Genomic DNA, 15,978 nt, shown 5'->3' on the forward strand with positions numbered 1-15,978 from the left:
ACACTCTTATTATGATGATCAAAATTATTTGATTTTCATTTTACTTTTTAGTCTTTTTCTGTCGGCAAGTAGATCCGGAATGGAGACGAAGTCTGCGAGTAACTCGGTCCAAGAGCCCTGAAGACGTGGTATTTCCAATGTTGCACCATTAGCTTGACTTCTTGAGTAGACTGGTGTTGGTTGCGTCCGTCGTTGGATCAGCGTCTTCTGCTGACTTAACGTCAAGTTCGGTAGTTTTTTGGTTCCTGCTCAGGCTCGGGGCATCCTGGTGCATCGAGTGGGTTTTCACCTTCTCCTCCCTTCAATAACCAGCGCCCTCTCTGCTCCGGGTAGATCGCTACAGTGTTGCATTGCTGTTCATGTTGATAGTGTCATGCCGCTTGTCGTCGGCATTTTTTCCACCATGCCAAATTTCTCCCCCGGTGCCAGGAATCACTGAAGTGGATGTTTAATATTTTCTATAGTATTAATACTATTATCCCCTTTTCCATCCCAAGAGACCAACAACACAGTGGATACAGACTCTCGCCCTGCCACGATGGCGAAATCTCTGGTTTCCCCGTCTGTTCTCTCTGCTCCGAACTTTGGAACAGGTTCTGATGTAACCCCCTGGACCTGGCCCGAATCCTTCCCGATGATACCCTGGTCGCCCTTGCGGGTTTCTCGTTGAGTTGAATAATTACGGAACCATTCTTGTCCCGCAGGACGTCGATTAGCTCCCGTTATTCTTTTGCCGTATCTGGTCTCCATTATGCTCGACAATGGCATACCGTTTGATCGCATTGTCAAGATGGTAACCATCGAGTTTCGTACGGATCCATATGATCAAGAGCATCGCGAGGAAAATAGCCTAAATTCAGTTAGAAACCGACGTCAAGCAGGTACTCGTAGAGTAAAACTTACGCCCAAAGATGCCCTCCAATAAAAGTCGGCAGACTTCTCTAGTCGTTCCATTCGCAGGTCGTGAATCTTGCTATCGACCTGCCTAACTTCTGCCCTGAGATTAATCAGATCTTTCTCAAGATATCTAATCCTGCTCGCTTGAAAATCGTCCGAGTAGAATCCTGCATCTGTTAGCATTTGCCATTTGTAACAATAGGAGGAGCAACCTACGACGAGAAAGACTGAAGGTCCTCGGGGCCTGACATTGGATCGACGAGACCCGTCGGATGCCACGAGAATCTTCGCGGGATGCAGTTAGTAGAAGACGCGATATTAGGAGACTTTGACTTACAAGGGGCAGCTCGATGGAGCATGTTGAACGAGGGATTGTCTGTGCAAAGGTGAACGGTTCCGTTTCTAGTTGGAAGGTTTTTTTCCTACCTCGCAAGAAATGGGTAGAAATGTGTGTGATAAGAAAACGTTAGGTTTTTTCATGAAGGGAAATTTTCACCTGGAATGGAAACGCTACCTAAATGAGCATAGCATAATATCGGGTAATATTCGGCAGAAAATTCAAAATGGTAGGACCAACCAAAGGATACTGACTAGAGGAAGGAGCTTGATGATGAGGTTGTGAGGCCCAATTACTGAGGTACAGAGTCTGTTTGTTCCAACGGAGAGGGGTAAAAAACTGTCCATGTCGAATTTACAGAGTGCCATATGCGACAACATATTTCCCATGGCCCATCCGAGGAAGCAACCGCCTAATCGAGGCCGTTGAGCACATAGCACTTCGCGGGAAGGTGCGAGGGTCAACTAATACCCGTGCTACATGATGCCCGGAACATACTCCGTGCTCATCAGCCCAATGATTCGTTGATCGCGTGCAGTGAAAGTTACGGCCAAGCCTTGCCGTTGGGATTGCGATTCGCGTTCTCCGCTGTACTCGGTATATACCTGGAGTAGTGTTGAAAAGAAACAAAATTCATTCCTACTTCGTAATGCCTTTTTGAGGCACAGATCGTGTGACTTGTGAGAAGTGACGGCGCATGTGTGGTTGGTTGGTGCTGCAGCGGAAGGCTTCTCAATGTGCCATTCCTATAATATGGACCACTATAGCCAGCCATCGGAACCAACAGACAGTCGCAATCTATTTTCAGGGGCCATTCCGCGAAGCGAGAGAAGTTTTCCTCCAGCTTTCCGTTTGCCATTCCCGTAATAATCGGAGCAGAGAAGTGTCGGACGACTCCGGATGGTGATGGGCAAGGGTGGTAGGGCGACAGGTTCTCGGCCGAGAAATTGAAGGTTCCGTTTCGTACGAAGTATGCTTGCCAGAGTGGTGCGAAATGAAGAAAAGAGTAACAAACAGTTGATGCTCACCCCAAATCAACAAATTAGCAAAAGAGGTCAAAAAGGTTGGGGAGATGACTCTTGTTCATTCATTACTGCTATTTTTGGCATCGAACAGAGTGGCACAACTTTCCGCCCTCTTATTGATTCTATTTGGGTCTGATAACTGTGAGAGTGTGAGAGACTCGATGAAGCAGGGATGCATATGTCGGTCCATCGATTGCCAACTGCCGTACCGCCATGACGGGGACCTTTTTCCTCTTTTTTTTTTTTTTTTTTTTTTTTTTTTGTCTTCGAGCAGATAGTGGTCGCGGGTCGATGTGGCTGCACTCGCATGGCAGCACCTCCACCATCTGGGCATCCTTGGTTCCGCCAACAATACTAACAAGAGATATCAACCGCATCGACTACTCCGGTACGGAGGCATTGATGCTTTATTCGGGGCCTGACGTGCAGATCCAAAATAACTTGACGAGGAAAAGAAAAATCTGGACGGATCATTCATCCCAATTGGATTGCATCGCATCTGAACTTCTTGTATCCGGATCGCGTGGTCTTGATCGGGAATTCTCTCCCATCCCCGAATCAAATCCCCTCCACTTCCCACGGGTCTAGTGTTTGACCACGATGGGTCACCCGTTAATGCTAATTGGGTCAGAAGGCCCACCGACTCCCGTCTAAGAGCTTACGCTTACAAGCACAACAGAAGCGGACTGCCTGTAAAGCTATCTAAAACGGGAGCACCTTGTTCGAACGAGTTAGTGAGTGGAATTCTTTTCGCCGCTTTGTTCCTCTCTAGCTTTTTCCCGCGTGGCGTTCTCTGACGCAGGCCAGTCTTTCTAGAAGAATACCTACAGTACTGGAGCGTAAACCAGCGCATGTCGGATAGACAACGGAGGGGGAAGGGGGTTTGAGTGGGGCAGATTGACGGCTTTGGTTAGCTCTTTAAGTCGCCGAACAATCGAAGGGTGGGAGAGGCCCGCGTACCTGACTCAGTTTCAGGGCGGGCTAACGTCTGGGCGCGTCCTGAGATCCGAGTTAGAGGATGCACTAGCGATTTGAACCACTGCGAGAGGAAGGTTATCGGCAGATAACGCCTTCAAAGCTGGTGATTTTTTATGCCCCATGCGACCATGCAAAGCTTCTTGGCCGTCGTCGCGGAGGCATCTTCTCTGGGAGCTAAGAAGGACACCTCGTGGTTTGAAACGGCAACGAATGCTTCCGCGCTGGCCTCGAAACGAACACAGTTGTATTAGTGAGAGAAGCGAATTGGGAGCCCTGCATTAGGGTTGTGGTTCAATCCGTATCGGAATCAAAGGACCGAATCTGTCCTCTTGCAGTTCCAGGAGAAGAGATGCCCCACCCAAGGCAAGGTCAGAGTGGTAATAAGGCAGGATGAGCCTTTCCGTGCACTGAGCATACGAAGCAACGAGTGAGCAATTGTTTCGAGGTTATAGGAGCACTCTGAAGATATTGACTTCGTACGAAGGAGAGCGTAGTGGAGAGCGCTCAGACGGCACTTTCGCGCGGATCTCTCAACCACCATATTCCGTATACATTTTCTGCTATGTCAAGACCTGTAGAGCTGCGAACGGATGCGAAACCGGACCCGAGTACGGAGTACGGAGAGGATCCAAGAAGGGCCACGCAATTTACGATGACAACTTTTGCATCTATTGGAGACAGGGGCAGGGGTTCCTAAGGCGTATTCGCAATCGACGCCGCCTCGGTGTTCGGAAAATAACCTTCCTTGTTCAGCGCTTCTCCGTTGACGGACAGGGACTCCCCCGTCACGTAGGGAAGGTGCACTGGGGAGCTCGCTTCGAGGCGAAGGCCGAACTGTTCGAGTTCCCGAAGCCGTGGGGGGCGATGTTGTGCTTTTTTTTTTTTCCTATTTCTTTTTTCCCCAGCTTGCTTCGTCCAAGAGCGATTCGCAATGTACCTGTAGCTATCGAGCAATGGTCCCACAGAGTATGCCCTAGGATGGCAGCTCAATCGGGGTCTTGGAAGTGCGACATGACAAGGGTTCGAAGACTATCGGCTACCAAATCGAACGAGTGGAACGAAGAATGGACAAGCACCCTGGGCACTGGGTCACCCATGAATGTCCATCTGGTTTCTGTTTGGGTCTGTGTACGGAGTAAACTATAGTTTGTCCTTCTGTGGTGTATCTGGACTCGTCTTTGTACCTCCCTCAGAGGAGCCACTGAGGAGCCACATCCCACACAAGTGAGAACATGGAAGCACCATCTTGCTGGAAAGGAAGGCACACCAACAACTGATGATCGTCCCCAGTTTTCTACCGATGACAGCTTCAATGCCCCGAATTCCAATAACGTAACCGATGCCACTAGGCTCACACTAATAATCCATCGTTTCTTGGCCCTCGCAATCAATCAATTGATGCCATCGCCCCTCCAAGTTGACAACTTAACAAGGCCCACCCACAAGGCCAGCCAAGCGATTCCCTCACCACTGACTGCACTGTCTATCGACCCCACGAAAGTGCCACGCGGGCCCCCAGTCTCAAACTCTCAGTTCCCACGCCGCGCTAGTCCGGTGTCGTTTATTCCCTGCATCTACACTTCTCAATGTTGTCTGGACTCTGTCCGGTTTTGCGGGATGCTGAGAATGGATCTTGGACAATGGATCGCCTCTGAAGTACGAAGTAGGTCGAATTACTTTAGAGTCTAGCTCTCATTCAGACCCCAAGAAGGTATGAACTACTTCGTACAATGACTCAAGCCTGTTTATGTCAACACAGAGAAAACAGAGATGGGAAAGAACACAGATCGAGGCCCGCAAGATGACAGCCGGAACCAACCCAACAAACACCCTCAATCTTGCTCGTCCAAATGCCACAATATTGATCTGATATGATAATATTGAACTGGTCCCGGTCAGGCCGTTCATACACATACTGAGTAATTCCTCCCCACGTCGCTGCGGCGTGAAACCCGGATCGGTGGAATGGGTCCACCGTCTAATCTCGCGATTCCAGGCCCTAATTGCCAGCTAGACTGGGTTATCCGTAATTGCCAACATCAAGGCTAAAACCCCCTCAAAGCTCTGAGTGACACTCCGAGATTCGAGATCATATTTACCCAGCTAAATTTAGAGGGAAAAGTACGTGCGGGAGCACATCGGAGCTTGCACCGCATTGGGTCAAGGAAACCACATTGAAGCCTGTCAATCCCGCAGACCGGCACTAGCACAAGAACACTATGTAGACTGGGGCCTAGAGGCATCGAAGAGACAGGCTCTTTGACGTAGTGTAGGCGGATCGACAGAACCCCCCAAACTCGGGGATTAAGAACTTCTACGAAGTAAGAATGGTCTCATGCTCCCGCAACAGGGTGAAAAATAGCACCTGCGAGCAAGATCGAGCTCTTCGACATCGGCGCATTCTTGCTATGGCGTCATCGATAATACCAGGCTCCAGGGCGTGCAGGGCAGACATTCCGTACTATTGATCAATTGATGTCATTTGCCTGCTCTACGAAGTATGGGAGCCGAAAAGATCGAAAAGCGGCCAATCGTCAACCAGACGTCAGAACAAGGTCTACCTTGCCTGTCAGTTCTCAGCATTATCCCCGTGACCCGCTTCTTATTCTTTCAAGCCTCGTAAAATATCCAACAGTGATCAATTCTTGTACACTTCGCAGTGGTGTCTCCCTATCTGCCTGTTAGTGTAGGAACCTACTAGCACTCGGCTTAAGGGTGCTATGGGGGACGCTTTGCCTCTTAACTGCCTAGCAAATATAGTCCGGTCCGCGGATCTGTTTGGAGGAGACAAACAGCGCGACAGACCAGTGATGTTGCGGGACTGCCGTTTCGGCTTCTGAGAGGACAGTTGAGAAACGCCGGTGGTGGGGTGAGCGGCAAACGGCGAAAGCTAAAAAGCCCGAATTCGATGTTGTGTGGTGGACCGTTTTATTTCTCCTGAATAGTCTCGTCCAACCAGGGACATCAAATCCACTGAGAATTTCATCTCGTACCGCGCTGCAAATGTACAGTGCTCATACGAAATCACATTGTCATTGATGGCACGAACTTTCTATCGCCCAGAACGGGGACTCATCAACAACACGGGATCGATAGGGCATGGAGGACCCGGGTTGGTAGATTCTGATAGGAAAACTGGATATTAGTATTGCTACCTCACAGACGCGGGATGGGGACATGGCGGAATTGCTGCAATGTAGTGATTTCAATCTTTTCAATGTGCCCCTATTGTTGCTGATGTCAGGCCGGATGTCACCTCAACTCCGTTCTATGCGATTGCAAATCATCTACAAGTACACTTCGTAATGCTATATAAATTACAACGCGGAACCGGATCACGACCTTCCCCGCGAGGGTGTACAAATAGACGATTACCTACGAAGTACGAAGTAGTCGATGTCACTTGTTGATCTCTCTTAATAGTGCCAGGCATATTCGCAGTTCGCCTTGCAATCCGCATCAAGCCAGATGGCGTCTGGCTCAGCTCTCTCGGTATCGGAAAGATGTGGCCGGGCGGCACAGCAGAAGACCACTTTCGGCAGTATCCTCGTCTCTGGTGAAAGCCGAGGGCTGTTGGACAAAACTCACATTATTAAAGCAGATACACCCGCCCTGGCCTCTTTTCTGGTCACTGCCACGGTGCCACGAGGGGATCGACAGTGGTCATGGCGGCAGGATGCAGAAAAAGCCATTTGCGATTGGGGCGTTCAGAAATTTCGTTAGGGCTGAGAAGGCCTGGACGGAAAAGGCATCAATCTTCAGTGTGGATGGCGGTCCTTGCGACCCCTGGCTTGGCTGAAATTCGAGTTCAATGTCGATGACTCTGCAAGTAACATAAATTGATGTGGTAAATAAGGATCGAGCGGTAAATTGGTTCGCTGATTTGAGTGCGATTCTTTTTTTAAGTGCCTTGCTTTCGTCACTTTTCGAACTGTAGTATATTGATGTATTCATATATATTTCTCTCCTGACTCTTGCAGCGCGCCTGAGCCAGATTGATGAATTGCATCTGTCTATGATTAATACCGCCGACACGCCCTGGAGTAATGGAGTGCGTCCGGCGCGTTCACGAATTGCGCCTTATCCTCTCCTGTATCAAAATGGGAAAGGGCTACGAAGTAGGCCGGACAGTAATACGAATTAACCGGCTTCTATTTCTAGCTGGTATCTCATCTCTCTTATGCACGATACATTAGACCATCGTAGACCGAGGACAAATCAAGCCATATCTGTACGTTGAGCAACAGTAAACCCACTACGAAGGTAAGCAGAGCGGGAAACATTTTGAAAGATCTCTCTCTTAATCGCTGTTCGTTGAATTTCGTCTATCCCTTGTCAACTTCACGCCCCCTAAAGGATCAATGACGACCGGGCAAGTGACTCGGTGACCCAACCGACCAACAGGTGGCGTCGAAGAAGGAATAATAAGCTCCGGACCAACCCCTGTCTTACCGTCATTCTCATCCCGATCTTTACTCCTAGATGTCGCAGCCCTATCCATGTACTAAAGACTCGTCCGTTATTGATTATGAGCTTCATCGTCCCCTTGTGCTGTCGAGCGAGCGCAGCTTTGGCGTGTGAACAAGTATATTTACACTGGATCCGGCAGCTCTGTCAGATATCCCCCTTTCATAGTGCATGCTAGCATAAACTGTTCGCATGTGGCATAATGAGACCTGGCGTATCCACGGAAGGCATGACCGCTTGATACCTTGGGTAGTTCCTCAAGAGCCTGGCGACGAGATGCTTATACGAAGCACAGAGCTAGAGAAAATTGCGGAGCGAAAAGAGAAACTACGAAGGCCACTATTTCACGAGTACGTCCGTGTGAGGAATTTCGCGTCAAGGTACGCGGCCCGTTTCCAAAAAATGGGGCCGTTCCAAAGATGGAGTCGGACCTAATAACACGGTGCTTCCTTCCCCTCGAAACGAGAAATACCACCGAGTTTAGAAGGAAAGATTGATTAATGACTTGGATTCTTTCTCATGATGGCAGGGGAAAGGGGGGAGAGATCGTAAGCTTGGAAATCTCGCTACCATCAGTCCCTTCCCGATTCGCAAGACGGGAATGACTATTGGTCTCACCCCCCGCCGCGCGGCGGCACGGTGAGTGCACCAGTTAGGTCACGGCGATCCGTTCGGTCGGTCGGCGATGTTAGTGGCAGTGGGAGGACGAGGGTTCAGATCTAAGACATACATCTAGGGCAGATTAGTTTCCAGCTCGTGGTCCCCTGGTGGTGTGCTGATACCCGCGCATCATTGTCATGTCGAGTTAGGCGATGGTGATCGAGATATTGAGGAAGAGTCGCGGGATGAGTGAGTATTTACGTACTGGAACAGCAGGGTTGATGAATTTGGTACCTAATCGAAACCTGGCATATACTGTAGTTCGCGGGTAAGACACTGTATCACAGAGGTACACTGGAGAGTCACTGGGCTAACCCCACTAAAACTTGAAGGCTCGGCAGGTACGACGCGAGCCCTGAGCCAAAAGCCAGCCACAAAGACAAAAGTGGAAAGTGCGAACTAGCTTATTGCTTCGTACTTCGTCCCCGTAGTGTATTTCGCACGAAGTACGAAATAAGGGAGACCGAGAGAGAGGCTGAGGGGAGAGGGGAAACATCATGGTGGAGGCTCTTCGTCCGTTTCCCCCTCTTCTTCATCCTCCTTTGCTCCGTGCGGTAGCCTTTCTCCTCCGCTTGTTAGTCTCTGCCTGGCAAAGATGATCATCACAGTGCGCTCCGCATGGCCAACAACCCAACAGCCACCGTATCATGAGGTCCAGTTCTCGAGGATGGTTCGCCTGCACAGACATTACTGCCCGTTCGATTCCTTCTCGGCTGCGACTTGGCGGTGCGCATATTCGTCAGTCAGTGGTAGTACGAGGTGAGGACAAATATCCACCCATACCACTCAATTTCCGTTTTCTCCTGCTTCTTCTCTTTACCAGGAACAGGGTTCCATACTAAATCCCTACCCGCACCCCCTCCTCTTAGCCTCTTTTGCCCTCCCATTGGTCTCTGCCCATTGATACCTCCTCCTGTTGGTACAACACTCTGCCACGCCCTTCCACACACCTCTTTCGCTGCCACTTCTCCGTCTCCACTCACGTACCCCCCCTCCTCCCAACCTACCCCTGTCCTTTCCGGACCAGGGAAATGGCCCGCATGTTCAATGCATGGGTTGCGCCCCACGGACACCACCGAACGAGGAGAAGGAGAAGAAGAAGAAGCAGAAGGGGAACCTTGAAGGCAGGTACGAAATAACGAGGGCCAGCAAAGACACAAACTTTTTGGAAAAGTTGCACCAAAAAAGTACATGATTATTAGTGTACTCTCATGTTAGGCCGACAGAGGTGGGGCCGGCCCATCCCACCCTCCATGTTTCCCCAATGAGAACTGCAGACCTGTAGCTCATCGCCTCGCTCTCCATCTCTGCGGTTCTGGGGAGATGGGGAAAGGCAAACAACACACCAGAGAGGGAATGACAGAGGCAGAGAAGAGCAAAAGGAGGAAAGAGGGGAGAGCCAAGTGACTCGTCGTGCCAATAGTGTCGCTAGGTGTACAGCACAGAGTGATGGATCGACTGGGGAGCCGACCCAACGGTACGCTGTTCTATCCATTGGTCCATCGACTCATTGCCCATTGACGAGTGACAAGCTCGAGTCTCGAAAACGGAGAAGGGGTGGAGTGTAAGTCCGCACGTTATGGGGTACCTTTAGAAGTCCGAAGTAGTCTATTCTGGTTACCCTCGCCTTCGACTCTTGGCCTGTGCCCTGAGTTGCAAGGTACACGCCGAATAAGGCAACAAGCAGCATCAATACTGATCCATGTCCTTTTGTCCCAAACGCTCCCTCACCTCTCCTCGTCTATGTAAGTGGATGCTACATATCTTGCCTGCTTCTCCCACCTCTCTTCCCACCATCTTGGGACCTTGCTTCTTCCCTTCCCTTTCTTCCTTTTTTTACGTTAAGCTTTCCCCGGCCCGGACCTACTTTACTTCCTGTATATTTCTCTTATACTTTCTTTCTTAATCCTCCTTTCGAATAACTGGTGGGTTCGCCCTAAGTAACCTCGCCCACCCACACACCCTAGCCCGTGTGCGTCGTCTTGCTCTGTACGATGATCTCGGTATTCAAGACATATTAATCGGCTTGAAGCACGATGACGCCCCTTTTTGGCTCCTGAAACGCCACCAATTGAAATCTTGACTTCACCTACCTTTCTTTTCTCTTCGATACCCACCTGTGAGAGTTCGCGATCCCTCGACCCCGTCGACTCGCGAGACTCCGAACCGACTTTATAGTACGAATCTTTGATTGGACTTATACGAACACGAACGATCGAATCAAGTAACCTTGGGAGAGTGACGGATATCTTAAAAGGAATTGTCAGCCTTAGGAACAAAGGGAAACCACCTTCTTCTCACGTATAACTATTCTCGCCCTCCGATAAGCGCGAACTTTTAATATATCAGACGGCGAAAACATGGCGTTACAGGAAGATGCGGCCACGAAGGCCCTGCGAGGTCTTTGCATAGCGCCCTTCTTCGATGCTAAGAAATTCCCAGCAGATGCAGGATGTAAGTCGGAAGACGAACACTTCACTTAAAAAAAATCTTGCTTTTGAATCCAGAACGGTGCTCGGGTGTGCTGACTCTCGTCCCCCCTAAAGTTGTGGACGGAAGGCTGTGTCAGACTATCACTAAGGACCTGACATGTTGTCTACCATGCCCCGTCACGGACTGGGTATATCCCAACTACTTCAACACGCTATCTACAGTGGCCAATTGGCTGAGTGTCGCGGGCGCGCTCTGCTGCGTGTTCCTGCTGCTCTCGTACGCCTTCTTGCCAGTTGACAAGACCCTTCGCCACTATCTCAGCATCTCCATCGTGTCTGCTGTCGTGTTCATGAACGTGAGACACTCCCAGGCTTCCCCACACACGGATGCGCGTCCGCATTTTCTAACACCAAGAACGCACAGCTCGGCTTCATCATACCGCTCGCCGCCCAGCCCGACCAGTGCTTCAACGAAATCACACCGCATGGCATGAGCACAAGCACTGTCTGCGCTGCCTCGGCCACCTCCCTCCTATTTGGCGGTTTCGCCGGTGTCATGTGGGTTTTCCTGCGGGCCGTTTCGCTGCATCTCCAGATTTGCTGGCAGCAGAATGTCGGTCGCATGTTCATGATCTTCTCACACGCCACCGGCTGGCTGATCCCGTTCGTCGTCGTAACTCTTGCCCTCGTCTTTAGCGGGGTGTCGTTCCGATTTGGTGCGACATGCCATATCAACCACAAGAACTCGCTCGCCGACTTCTGGATTCCCCTCCTCATATTTGCCGGCCTCACGGTGCTGTTCCAGTTTGCTACTTTCGGATACTGCATCAAGGTCTACCTTGCCTCCCTTGCCGACAACAGCGCTTCGACTGAGGGCTCCACAATCCCTTACACCAACAGCGTCGTGACCTTGTCACCGAGGCAAGCCTACCGCCGCGTCAGGAGGGTCATCCAACTGCAATGGAAGGGGATCGCCATTGTCTTGATCATCATCACCGACGTCATCTTTTTCTCAGTCGTCTTCGTGTTCCAAGATAATACGATACAAGATGTCAAGAATCACCCCGAGATCAGCCAGGCTTGGCTCGCATGCCTGGCGGGTGCGATTGCGAAGGGCGGAAGCAAGGATGACTGTCTCAAGGAAGCCTCCAAGTTGGTCGCCGACGAGGGCACCATCATCGCCGTGCTCTTCCTCTTGGCCGTAAGTTATTTCCCTCTCCTAGCCCTGAGAAAGACGATCAGATGAAAAGAATTATAAGACTGACAATAATTTCTCTAGATTAACGGAATCTTCCTGCTCTTCCTCCTGGGCCGATGGTCGATGGTCTACGGATGGATTGACCTCTTCAAAGGCCTCTTCGGCAAGAAATCCAACGAGTTCGTGTCTGTTGACGCGCGCCTCGACTTCAAGAATGACCAACGTTCGTATGAGATGCTGTCCAACGATGAGAGTGGAGTGGTAACGTCTCTTCCTTCAGTCCACCTGTCATCCATGAGTCCGACGCCTAGCGGCGGCTTCAAGACTCCCGACTACTACGGCCAAACAGCGCGGTACAACCCGCCCGAGAGGTCCTTTTCCAGCCCCAGGCCGCGCACGTCGCAAACGCCGTGGGATTCGACGACAACATATGCTCGGCCTGCCGATAGCTCGCATAACTATTATATGCACCATCCTTACCACAACCGTGACGTGGAGAGGAATGGGGATATGAATCCTCTAGGGATGAACAAGATATGATGAAGGAGGGCAACGGGGAATAAAAAAGCAAAAGCAAAAAAGCAAAAGCAAAAAAGCAAAAGCAAAAATGGGGATGAGATGACGAAGGGCCTCGACGTTGGAAGTCCGGCTTACCGCGGCGGATATAAACCGCAATGGAGATGAAACAACCACGAGAAAATCAGAAAGATGGGGGAAGCCGGGCATTTTCAAGGTCGTGAAAACAACCGCGAATTGATCGGATCGGAGACTCTCTCTCTCTCTCTCTCTCTCTCTCCCCCGACTTGTGAGTGCTGCTGATGCCGGCAGCTTTTTAACTTCTCTCTTTTCATCAATCGCCCTCCTCGGCTATTATAGTCGAAGAGGCCGATGAAGCGGCAAACAGGACGCTGCGCAGATCCGGTTTGCCTTGTCTGATGAATACGGACAGGACATGCCCGGTCCCCAACATAGTCCGGGCTGGATTCGGACGTTAACCCCGGATTTTTATCTCTACCAATCCGAGATGGATACGCCAATGCACGATTCTTCCGGCGACCGTCCACACCACATCACATCACACCACCTTCTGACCTTGACACGATTAGAACCTTGCATTTCAACTTGCATCATCAATTGATCTTGAACCTCTATCGGAGGATCGTTCATTATACCTCGTATAGCAACGCGAGAGTACATACATATACCCTAAGAGGCGATTACATTGTTTTCGCCCACGACTACGCTCTGACTAGCTACGATATTTTCTTGGTATTTTTTTTTTTCTTGTTTCTATTTTCAAAGATACATTCACCAAGGGCTGGAATAGCGGGATTTTATCGAGGAGGAATCGGGTAGGCCATTTGCCGCATGTTTCTTGTTTTGGGTCTCTTCTGTATCTACATGTATTCCCCAAACATTACCTGTATCCATATATCCCGTTTCATATATGTGTATATATTTAGACTTTCCATACTTCTTGAACATGAAGTGTTTCAAGGCAAGATCTCGATTGGGTACACCGAGAACACGACTAGACTTTCAAGCTTATTTTCCTTCTTCATACTAGTTCCCTCTGATCGCGCCGTATGATTCGCTCTCTGGAAGTGTGCATTTGGGCAGCCTGGGAGGATTCCAATCCTCGAATCCGAAATGCTGACATCTGATCCTGATAGGATCACCGGATGCACCGGAGTCTAGAGCCTGAACCCGCCGGGGAATCGACCCAAAGAGCCAAGACCCCATTTGTGTGGTATGATGCTATGTAGGTTCATGGTTGTCTTAGCCCTGCTCTTGCTGATACGGCGCACGCGAGCAATTGCTTCAGATCTGATATCCGCCCATTCCGAAGTTTAATTCTGATGCCTGGTCTTTTGCCCATTTTTTCGTGTTTCGTTTCCCTTCCCCCGTCTCCCCATTTATTCTGTTCTTTTGGTTTCTCATGAGTCTGTTTTATTTTCCAATCGATGGAATTCTATCAATCATAAGAAATTTCATCGAGTTGGAAAAAGCTGAGGATTGCAACTATTCAATTTCCAGTGACCGAAAAACATCCCTGCGTCCCGGGGACACTTGACCTGGTCGTAATTTAAGCTCACGCGACCACCCACGATGCTCATCTCCCGCTACCTCCTTCCAAGCCGCCGGGCCAAATCTCCCCCTTCTCTCCCTCAACACAATGTTCCTCACAATCCACCTACCAAACCTTCCCGTCCGCACCGCAAAATGCCTATCCTCATCGTCGTAGCCATAATCCTCCTCCTCATCCTCACATACCGTTACTACCTCTCCGAGAAGGCTCGGACGGCCCCCTGGACACCGGACCCTGCCTCTATAGCTTTCACCAGGGCGAACCGCCTACCGCCGGCGTCGGAGCTAGCTCCTCCCATCTCGTCGTACACCTTACCCCTGCGTACGCAGGGAAGGGATATTGTCGACGCCGAGGGCCGCCGTGTGAAGCTCGCCTCCGTAAACTGGTACGGAGCGAGCGACGAGCTCTTCGTCTCAGGAGGTCTCGACGTACGTCACCGCGATGACATCGCGCGCACAATCCGCAAGCTCGGCTTCAACTCCGTGCGCCTCCCCTACAGCGACGAGCTTGTCATCCGAAACCCCGTGGTAAACAGCGAAGATGTAGCAGCGAACCCTGACCTTGTGGGCAAGACGGCTCTCGAGGTATTTGTGGCAACGGTCAAGAGCCTCACGAAGGAAGGCGTCGCGGTGATTGTCAACAATCACATCACGCGCGCGACGTGGTGCGATGGGTTCGATCTCTGCGACTCGGGCTGGTCGAACGACCACCTTGATCCGTTCTGTGCCATCCGGCAGACGGAGGATGACTGGATCGAGCATTGGGAGACCATCATGCGGCCGCTTGTAGAGGATCCGTACGTCATTGGTGTGGATCTGAGGAATGAAGTGCGCGGGCTTTGGGGTACCATGTCGTGGGCGAAATGGGCGACGGCGGCCGAACGGTGCGGCGATCGTCTGCTCGCCATGAATCCGGACTGGCTCGTCATCGTATCGGGCGTCTCCTCGGGCAACGACCTCTCGGGCGTGGCAGCGCGGCCCGTCAGGTTGTCCGTTGCGCAGAACCGCGTCGTGTACGAAGCGCATTCGTACTCGTGGTCAGGCTGGGGGGAGCCCACCAAGGGCATGTACGCGAAGCGCTCGTACTCGTCGTTCGTGTCAACGGTGCGTAGGCACTGGGGGTATCTCCTGGAACGGGACGTGGCGCCCGTGTGGGTCGGGGAGTTCGGGGGACCGGGGGAGCCGAATGTCGGGGACGAGAGGTACTGGAGGCATTTGATGAGGTATTTGGGGGTGTTGGATGCGGATTTCGGGTATTGGGCTTTGAATCCTAGGAAGGCCAGGGGGGACACCGAGGAGACGTATGGGCTGTTGAGGGATGATTGGGAGACGCCCGTGCTGGATTATAGGATGAAGGATATGGTTCAGTTGATGAGGGTGAGGGATCAGGGGGAGGTGAACAAGTGGGGGGTTGAGCGGGGCGCGGAGTGGGAGAATGAGAAGCATTGGGGAGAGTTGCGGTGAGTTGGTGGAGCTTGGAGTTGCGGGCCAGGGATAGATGGTTGATGAGACGCTTGTATTATGCTGAGGGCTGGATTCTTTCCCCCCTCTTTTTGTCGTTTTTTAATTTCCTGGGATTGGGTCATGAGTTATGATAAATAGGTACGGACATTAACACAAAGCCGAAGACATTCAAGAGAAAAAAGTCGTATATGGCATACAGCGGGAGAGGAATACTTCGTGAGAGAGCATACTGGCAAGGGAGTAAAAAGAAATAGAAATGGAAAGTCTAGAACAACATAGCCGACCTCAAGCCGGGTATCGTAACCACGCTGCGTTACGTGTTTCTATCGCTGCTCCTCTATCCATACCTAGCCAAACAGCCCGAAAGCAAAACCTGACCGCGGGTCCTTGTTCTCCCATCCCCCCCAGTCCCTTCTTTCTTCCGTCAACAGG

General features: G+C 50.9%; 1 protein-coding gene and 2 pseudogenes across 1 annotated transcript; 2 read left to right on the plus strand and 1 right to left on the minus strand.

Moving 5' to 3' along the window:
* Positions 1 to 712: 712 nt before the first annotated feature.
* On the minus strand, positions 713 to 1,256 carry SAPIO_CDS8954 (annotated as a pseudogene; the record flags this gene model as incomplete).
* Positions 1,257 to 10,724: 9,468 nt separating this feature from the next.
* SAPIO_CDS8955 (uncharacterized protein) lies at positions 10,725 to 12,534 on the plus strand (the record flags this gene model as incomplete). The annotated part of the gene is made up of 4 exons (XM_016790475.1): positions 10,725 to 10,818; positions 11,019 to 11,152; positions 11,221 to 11,997; positions 12,076 to 12,534. The coding sequence occupies 4 exons, from the start codon at positions 10,725 to 10,727 to the stop codon at positions 12,532 to 12,534; spliced, it is 1,464 nt and encodes a 487-aa protein (XP_016639778.1).
* A 1,569-nt stretch (positions 12,535 to 14,103) lies between these two features.
* On the plus strand, positions 14,104 to 15,546 carry SAPIO_CDS8956 (annotated as a pseudogene; the record flags this gene model as incomplete).
* Between the last annotated feature and the right edge of the window lie 432 nt (positions 15,547 to 15,978).

The sequence above is a fragment of the Scedosporium apiospermum genome (genome assembly GCF_000732125.1).
Source record: "Scedosporium apiospermum strain IHEM 14462 chromosome Unknown SEQ_SAPIO_0132, whole genome shotgun sequence".
Taxonomy (NCBI): domain Eukaryota; kingdom Fungi; phylum Ascomycota; class Sordariomycetes; order Microascales; family Microascaceae; genus Scedosporium; species Scedosporium apiospermum.